The 9,565-nt window shown below is 35.3% G+C and overlaps 1 protein-coding gene across 1 annotated transcript in view; it reads right to left on the bottom strand.

The window, feature by feature from the left end:
* PEX1 (peroxisomal biogenesis factor 1) overlaps positions 1–9,565 on the bottom strand; it is a 41,700-nt gene that overhangs the window by 21,487 nt on the left and 10,648 nt on the right. The window contains exons 6-11 of the mRNA XM_003782663.3: positions 7,946–8,065; positions 5,826–5,949; positions 5,231–5,334; positions 4,300–4,382; positions 3,023–3,155; positions 2,326–2,422 (exon numbers count right to left, since the gene is read on the bottom strand). Of these exons, the coding sequence (XP_003782711.1) occupies positions 2,326–2,422; positions 3,023–3,155; positions 4,300–4,382; positions 5,231–5,334; positions 5,826–5,949; positions 7,946–8,065 (661 nt within the window). The remainder of the gene's footprint in view (positions 1–2,325; positions 2,423–3,022; positions 3,156–4,299; positions 4,383–5,230; positions 5,335–5,825; positions 5,950–7,945; positions 8,066–9,565) is intronic.

Genomic DNA, 9,565 nt, shown 5'->3' on the forward strand with positions numbered 1-9,565 from the left:
ATAATTTTTGTATGTTATGTATTTATTTATACCCAGTCTCAGTCCATAGAGAATTTTCAATAGCTTGTAACAAAATAGTTAAATAAAAACAGGATGTGGTGTGCCCATCAACCCATGAATGGATTAATAAATTGTGGTGTATGTATACCATAGAATATTATGCAGCCTTAAAAAAAGATGAAGGCTTTACCTCTTTTATGTTTACATGGAGGGATCTGGAACATATTCTCCTAAGTAAAATGTCTCAAGAATGGAGGAAAAAGTATCCAATGTACTCAGTACTTCTATGAAACCTACTTATATTTACTCACACTTTGTTATGAAAGGTAGAACACAACTATAGCCCAGGATGAAGGAGAGAAAAGGAGTGGGAAAGGAGGGGATGGAGGAGGCTTGACAGAGGGAGGGTAAAAGGCGGGACCACATCTATGGAGCATATGACAAAGGTAGAAGTCAAATCTGTGAAGTGTAGAACATAGATGTTTTGGCACAATAATTAAGTAAATGAGGTGAAAGCTATGATGATTGGTTTGATATATGTCAGATTGTATATATAAAAAAACCCCCAGCACATTGTAGCCCACATATGCATGAATGTATTCATGATCTATGTATATTTGACTTAATAAAATTGGAAAAAAAAAACCAGGATGTGGGAAAACATAAATGAGAGTAAAGGGTCAAGATTCAGGTAAAATTGAAAAGAAATGTAGTTGCCTAGAAACCCCATAGCTGCTGTATCTGAATCACAAATTTAGCTTTGAGCTTTCTGTGAGTTACAAAGTTAATTTTCTTCTTCTTCTTCTTTTTTTTTTTTTCTGGCTGGGGCTGGGTTTGAACCCACCACCTCTGGCAAATGAGGCCAGGCCCTACTCCTCTGAGCCACAGGTGCCACCCCAAAGTTAATTTTCAAAAAATAGAAAACACACAAATTCATAAGCCTTTATAAAGACTTCCTGTTACCTTAGATCTAAAGTAAAATCTTCACTTAAGGCTTCACGCAGGACTCAGAGATGGACATTACCATTATTGCAAATGAAGTGATGAGTTTTCAAAGGCTATTTCAGTTCTTCTCTTTTACCAGGTATGAGACTGAGAGTATAAAAACTAGGTGGGACTATGCCGTAGTAGCAGCCAAGGGTGGAAAGTTAACCATTTTGAGTTAATTTAATTGAATAATTAACAATATAAATGCATAGAATTTTAAAAAGTACAAAAGTATGTATATTATGTAAAATTGTAATTCTCATTGTCCACAGCCACATATGTTCTCTCCCCTGAGGCAACCACTCTGTCAGTTTCTCATTGTAATTTAGAGATCATTTATACCACTAGAGTGTGCATATATATATATATATATATATTTTTTTTTTTTTTTTTTTTTTTTTTTTTGCTGAAGGCTGGGTTTGAACCCTCCACCTCTGATATATGGGGCCAGCACCCTACCCTTTTGAGCCACAGGCACCACCCGAGTATATTCTAAATACTTTCTCTAGAGTTGGCATTTCTAGGAATATGGTCTTTGAGTTTTGGCTATGAAAAAAAAAGCCTCCATCAAATATGGAGAGTTTTAGAAATTTTATCAAAATGTAAGAAAGGCCAAGACTTAAAATTTCTAAGAAATTTCAGTCACTGTATGATAAACAAAAAAATTAAAGATTAGATGGGGCTCAGCACCTGTAGCTCAAGCAGCTAAGGCACTAGTCACACACACCTGAGTTGGTGGGTTCGAATCCAGCCCAGGCCTTCCAAACAACAATGACAACTACAACCAAAAAATAGTTGGGCGTTGTGGTGGGCACCTGTGGGCATCTACTTGGAAAGCTGAGGCAAGAGAATCGCTTAAGCCTAGGAGTTGGAGGTTGCTGTGAGGTGTGATGCCATAGCACTCTACCCAGGACAACAGCTTGAGGCTCTATCTCAAAAAAAAAGATAAGATGGCATTTATCATATTCATGATTATTTATATATGATTAATTTATCATGTTAATAACAACATTTCCATCTTTCTACCAAAGAAAGGATTCACGTAGGCCAGGCACAGTGGCTCATGCCTATAATCCTAGCAATCTCAGAGGCTGAGGCGGGGTGGATTGCTTGAGCTCACCAGTTCAAGACCAGTCAGAGCACAAAGTGAGACCCCATTTCTATCAAAAATAGAAAAACCGAGGCCAAAGGATCGCTTAAGTCCAAGAGTTGGAGGTTGCTGTGAACTATGACGCTACAGCACTTTACCCAGGGTCATAGCTTGAGACTCTGTCTCAAAAAAAAAAAAAAAAAAGAAAGAAAAGAAAGGATTCATGTAGAGTGTTACCATATTCATACCTCGTAAAGCTTTACAGTCAACTATCTCCACATGGGCATCCAGGGTGTCAAATGCTTCTTTACAGACCGCTTTGGCTAACGTTGATTTTCCACTTCCCTAGAAAATAATTGCCTCATAAGAGTTCGCAATATATTCAATCACAGAAATATCTTCTGTCATTGCAGCAACCACCAAGATTCAGACTCCTCAATTAACAAGAATACCTCACTGTAGAGGCTGGGTGGAATATGCAGGCATTACGGAAATACAGGTCTCTTCCTTTAAACTGGCAATATCCTAGAAGCTGGCTACATCCAATGCCCATTACAGTGCATAGACATAAACATAAAATTCATTTTTTATAATATCTTAGTTAAAACAATCCCTAATATTTAAATTTTTATCTTTAAAAACAGATAATGCTTCACTAAATATTAATAGAAGAGAATATGAATGTTAAATACATTTTCTAGATAAATGAAAATTATTCTCATTTAATTTCAATTTTCTTTGATCCCCTTGGGTAGGGTGTCACCCTTTGATGTAGTAATTCATTATCACTCCCCCAATACCTAATAGCAGGCACACAAAAATATAAGTGAATAAGTGAATGCTATCCATATCTCATATTAATAACCCTATATAATATTTGATCAAAACCCAAAGAAAGAGAAAGTAAAAGTTATTAATGACAGTGAGCATATTTTAAGGACACACCTTTCCTCCTGTAAGTAAAAGGGCTCCATTCCTAAGTCCTGCCACAAGGGACATCAGCTGCCGCGACAAAGGGCGTCCCAGGAGGCTATGCGTGATGTGCTCCATGAAGGCTCTGCCTAAGGAATTCACACCGCTGCGAAATACATAAATTGTTAGATGATAAAAGATGGGAGCAGGGTAAAATCCAGCTACAAAAAATGCTCAAACTCTCCTGTTCAGTCTAGTTAATGAATTTCAAAAGAATAAAATCTTAGAAATTCTCCTTTACTTGAGAGAATGTAAATATTAATGCCAAATCTGATTCCTAACAGGTGCAGTAACGAAAACTTTTTCCCTTGTGAAACTCCTTAAAGACTCTGTCTTAACACAAACACCCCCTAGTGACTTTTAGTTAGATAATCAACATAATCACAAAGGATGCTTTTGAAGTGCTGAGGATCAATGAAAACATCCTCTTAAACATCACCCTGAAATCTAGTTTCAATCTGTAGATTATATAAACTTAACTGTAACCTACTTATTGACTCTACTACTTTATTTATGGTAATAGAAATAATAAATTCCTAAGATTTGAGTCTGGACTGAAGAGATCTTACTTTATATTGATGGATTTGGTGCTATATTTAAACATTTTTCGCTTATGATTTAATCCTTTTACTAAAACATTTACAAATTATACTATTACAGGAAATCATATCGCTACTATTACATCTACCAAAAGCCTCTATGAAGAGTTCTAAGAGGAAATGTTTAAATGAGATTCTCATACTGCATAAGAAATAAAGAACTTAAGAGGAGTTTCTTTTTTGATTTGTTTTAAATGTTTATAAAAATAGAAATAATCCCAATTTTACAGTAATAGTGAAGGAATAACTTAATTTGAAATATTTTCAAACATTCCATTCATGTTTTTGCATTTAACTCTTAAAATATATTTATTTGTTCCAGGAATTATTGTTTTATTCAAACACATACGACCTAGCTCTATTGACTTTCTTCTCATCTGTCAGCTCTCAAAGACAAATTTCTAGTAAGCTTTAGATTTGTCGTTATCTAAGAAGATTAGGCAAATTACAATACTAAACTAGGTGTGAAGATAGAGACAATCTTGGGAAAAAATATCTACTAATGCATTAGGAAGGCAACTCATTGACATTAACATGCACTTTAATATTTACACAAATATTATCAAATATTTAATATTGGAAAAGCCCGCCAGGTACATTGTCAAAACATGTCTCCGTTTTAAACATACTCGTTTGGCCATAACTTCTTACCCCAAAGAGTTCAGCTTTAAAAAAGGAAGGATAAAGTCAATTTCCTCACTCTTTTCTTCTTTTACCATAGCATCTAGAAGGACCTACAGTAGCAAGGAAAAATCAGTTTTACATTTCAATGTATGTCTTTTGCCTATTTTTCAAGGGTCCCAGAAAACTGAACTGCTGATTCTGTTACGCCAGAGAGAATAGATAAGTTATGCATGCAAGGTAATTACTTAAAACACCCTTGACAATAATTTATTCATCCAGGGAACACAAATATTTATAGTCAATAAACAGAAAGAAAGTCATCTTCAGACATTTAGCAGATATATCTTTATGTGCAATTGTAATTTGTGTCAGAATTATTCTTTTTACAGTTCTTACATTTGTATCTTCTCTGAATTGAATTGCTTCAATTATATTTCAAAAGTAAAGAAACAGTGTCTAGTTAGAAACCAGTGAAATTCTCAACTAGAGCATTATCAATTCTATAATGATAAGAATGAACAGCCTAACTAAAAAATAATATTCTAAAAAGATCACTATTAAAATACTTCTGGAAGAAAAGTGATCTGATAATATTTGTGTCAAGTTGAGAATCTAAGAACTTTTAAAAAAATGTTCAGCAAACTTACATGTAAAAATAGAAATAAAACTAAGTTTTCTTTTGTTTCAATAGTAGAAGAATTTTAAATCATAATCCATTTGCCAGTTAAGACAATTAACTATTGTTGATACTTTATTGAGCTAAGACATTCATCTTTAAATAATTAGCATAATTTTAAAAGCTTATAGAATAAAATATTTTAAATCAAGTTATTCCTTACTCTTATTATTTGGGTTTCTAACATACTTCAGGATGCAAGGTGTTAAAAGGAAATTCATACTTTATTAATAATCACATATGACGCATTGTTTTATTAAATATCCAACGGTTTTGAATTACTTGTATTGTGGTCTTCTGTAGCAGATTGGTACTCAACAGAAAAATATATTTTTCTTTTTCTTTTTCCCAAGAATGAACTATACTCAGAGAAAACTCCTTCAAACCTATTGGAAAGAAAGTAGTAAATGGAGAGTTAGTATGGAACAGAGATGAAACAATTTAATATTTTAAATGTCAAATGTATTTAAATTAAAGGGATTGTTCAATATGTTAAATCTACTATTTAATTTTACATATTTCACTGTTCATACGTGTCACAGGTTGGAAAAACAATTAAAAATGCATGACTGGCTATGTGGTTCACATCTATAATCCCAGAATTTGGGGAGGTTAAGGTAGAGGGTCATTTGAGGCTAAGAATTCAGGGTACCCCCTCTCTACAAAAACCAAAAAACTAGCTGGGTCTGTTGGCACACACCTGTCAACCCAGCTATTCAAGAGGCTGAGGTGGGAGGATCACTTGAGGCCAGGAATTTGGGGCGATAGTGACCTATAATCATGCCACTGCTCTGTAGCCTGAGAACAGAGTCAGACTTGTCTTTAAAGAAGAAAAGGACTATTTAAAAAAAAAAGTCGAAGTAATAAATTTACCCACCATCTTTAATTCCCAGCTGAATAATTTCTTCCTCTGATATTATCAAAGGAAGCATGGTGGTAGTAGACTGCTGTAGCCATGAATAGAATGCAGATTTTATATCTTCTTCACTTAAGTCCTTCGGCTGCCAGAGAAAAGAAAAGAATAATGATGAATTATCTTAATATCTGAACTTTAACTCTTTTATTTTATCATCTTATCCCTTTAATAAAACATAAATGTTTCCAAACAAAGGCAGAAAATTATTTTCATATTCTATAGATACAGATTTGGGATTTCACATTACAGTTAATACATGTACAATGAGTACAGTGTGGCATGAGAAACATTTATGTTAAGTGGAAAAGTTTTTTTTTTTTTTGAGATGGAGCCTCAAGCTGTAGCCCTGGGTAGAGTGCCTTGGCATCACAGCTCACAGCAACCTCCAACTCCTGGGCTCAAGCAAGTCTCCTGCCTCAGCCTCCCAAGTAGCTGGGACCACAGGCGCTCGCCACAACGCCTGGCTATTCTTTTGGTTGCAGCCGTCATTGTTGTTTGGCAGCCCCAGGCTGGATTTGAACCCGCCACCTTAGGTGTATGTGGCTGGCACCTTAGCCATTGATCCACAGGCACGGAGCTAAGTGTAAAAGTTTTAAATGCTCCTTTTCTGTATGCTCAGTGAGACACAAAACATAATGTGGCTCTCTCAATACCCATTCCAACCCCGTTCTCTCTCATTTCCCTCTACTGTACAGGAGAAAAGCATAATCCTCAATTCCAGGCTTGGAGCTGTGTGTGTGTATGTGCATGTGTCCACTTACTTGAATATATAATACAACAGTAATTTTTCTCCTTTATAATTTTTTGAAAACTGCTAACTCAAACTGATACACATGGTAATACTATATTAAAACAATTTTGTTTTGGTTTTGCTTTTGAGACAGCATCTGACTCTGTTGTCCAGGGTAGAATGCTGTGGTGTTACTTTAGCTCACTGCAATCTTGAACTCCAAGGCTCAAGTGTTCCTACTGGCTCAGCCTCCTCAGTAGCTGGGACTACAGGAATGTGCTACGATATCTGGCTAATTTTTCTATTTTTTGTAGAGACAGGATTTCACTATGTTGCTCAGGCTAGCCTTGAGCTCCTGGGCTCCAGTGATCCTCCCAAATAGGCCTCCCAAAGTGCAAAAGAGGCAACGATGCCTGGCCTAAAAATATTGTTAAATTAAATTCAATATCTCATTTCCTGACCATACTGGTTTCCAAAGAAATAACTGAGTTGAAGAGTAAAACTGTCTAGTAGTCTTTAAAGCTGCAATATTAGTACTGAAGCAAGGCAGACATTTTAAAAAATTACATGGGTATAGCAAAAATATTCTCTTAAAAGCCAAAATTATCCACATTTGCATTGGCACAAAATATGTATTCATCATTTATTAAGACTTTTTGGCTTTTAAAGAAATGAAACACAAAACTGCTGTATGATTCCGTAGTTCTACTCCTAGGTATATACCCAGAATTGAAAAGAGGAACTCAGACAGATACTTGTACACCAATGTTCACTGCGGAATTAAACAGACAACAGCCCAAGTGTCCATCAACAGATGGATGTATAAACAAATGTGGCACACGCACAGAGAATACTAGTTAGCCATGAAAAGGAATAAAGTTCTGACACATGTTACAGATAGATGAACTTTCAAAATCAGTATGTTAAGTCAGATACATAGGACAAATATTACTTATTGGAAAGCACATACTGAATAAGCAAATCTATAGAGATATATTGAGAAGATGAGCGGTTATTGCTTAATGAGTATAAAGTTTCTGTGAGGGTGATGGCAGAATTTTGAAAACAGGTAGTGGTAATGGTTGCTTCTGTTTAGGGTGATAAAAAAAATTTGAAAATAGGTAGTGGTAATGGTTGCACGACATTACTAATGTAATTAACACCCCTTAATTATACACTTAAAAATGGTTAAAATGGCATATCTTATGTTATATATATCTTAACACATGTTAAGGAAAGACTTGTCTTTCTATCAAAAAGAAGTACAGCATCCTTATCACTCAGCTAAAGCAACTAGAAACTTTAAAACACTTGTAGAAGAATTTTGATATAACATATATACTGAACTCACTAAATTCTCTCTGGGTTGTAACTTCAGAGATCTTGGAATTTTAGGGGTGATTTCCACCGGAGTTATTCTGACTACTGCATGCATCTCTATATTTAGTCTCTTCATCAGGTCATCTGGCATCTGAAATTTAAAAACACATAATCAAAAACATAAGTATGTTCAAAGCTTGATTGTAAAATATTTTATAGCACAAATATTAATAGTGGCTGCTATGAATTCACGTGAAATTAGAGAAGCTATCCCAGTAGCTCATAGTTGTCATAGTCCGTTTGGGCTGCTTTATCAAAATACAATAAAATGGGTGGCTTATCAACAACAAAATTTTATTTTTCACAGTTTTAGAGTCTGGGAAGTCCAAGATCAAGGTGCCAGCAAATCTGGCATCCAGTGAGGGTCCTCTTCACAGACAGTGTCTTCTTGCTCTATTCCACGTTGAGGAGGTTATGGATAAATGAGCTCCCTTGAGTTTCTCTTGTAAGGGTACTATCCCTATCCATGAGGGCTTCACCTTCATGACGTAATCACCTTACATAGTCCTCACCTCCTGATACCATTGCCTTAGAGATTAGGATTTCAGCACATGAATTTGAGGGGGGACACACAAACATTCGGACTATAGCAACAGGACAACCAGAGGGATGAGCACATACTACTATACCATAAATATTTAAGTTTTCCCATAGATTTTCTATCCTTCCCTTTGTATATTCTTCAGAATTAGAGCTTTAAATTACTGTATTTGACTCTATCCACAAAAGTCATCTTTTAAACTATGGTACAATTACAGTCAAATTAAATGTTATTTGCAATCTTTAAGCAGTCTTCATCTAGGAAAGTTGAGAGCCAGTGAAAAAGCTGGAATGGCCAAAGCCAATGTAGTCAATGTGCAGGAGGCGCCACTAAACCCAGACAAAAACTTAATCTAAAAGGCAAAGGGTACCATTTCTCACACTCATTGATGAAAATGTTCTAAATTTAGATTGCGGTGATGGTTTTAGTATATTTAAAACATACTAAAAATGACTGAATTATATACTTTAAATTTTATCTCAATAAAGGATGTTTAAAAATTTTCTCATTTCAAATATAAACACTGAGGCAACTCTTTTGGTAGAAAAAAGCACAAAATAAAAACTCTAAGGTGCACATATCCCGACTTAAAAACTTAAAGAAATCCACCAAACTTCACAGAATAATTAAGGCTCAAGTCAACGTTAATTTGTTAGTCAGATCTCCAAGTGCTTTATTTTGATCTTTCAAGTCGAGCCTGTTTAGTATCTGATTTCAACCATTTTCACTTCTCATTGCCTATGGCTCTTCAATCTTTAAAGTAGAGTGGGAAGTGCAGACTTCTGACTGCTTTCTCTACTTCGTTCCTAGGACTGTGACCATCAGTACTTTTTCACCCTATCTTCACCATACGATTTCAAGGAAATAAAAGGATATGTCCATCTAATGATAGTACCAACTGAATCATAACGAGTTCAGCATTTGACATTCGGAATTTCAGTTTGCAGTGGTAACTCCTAAAGCTACCAGAGAAACAAAAGAAAATCCAAAAAGGCTCGGCGCCTATACCTCAACCGGCTAAGGCACCAGCCACGTACACCTAAGGTGGCG

The sequence above is a fragment of the Otolemur garnettii genome, unplaced genomic scaffold (assembly GCF_000181295.1).
Source record: "Otolemur garnettii isolate 467f Iridium unplaced genomic scaffold, OtoGar3 scaffold00005, whole genome shotgun sequence".
NCBI lineage: Eukaryota > Metazoa > Chordata > Mammalia > Primates > Galagidae > Otolemur > Otolemur garnettii.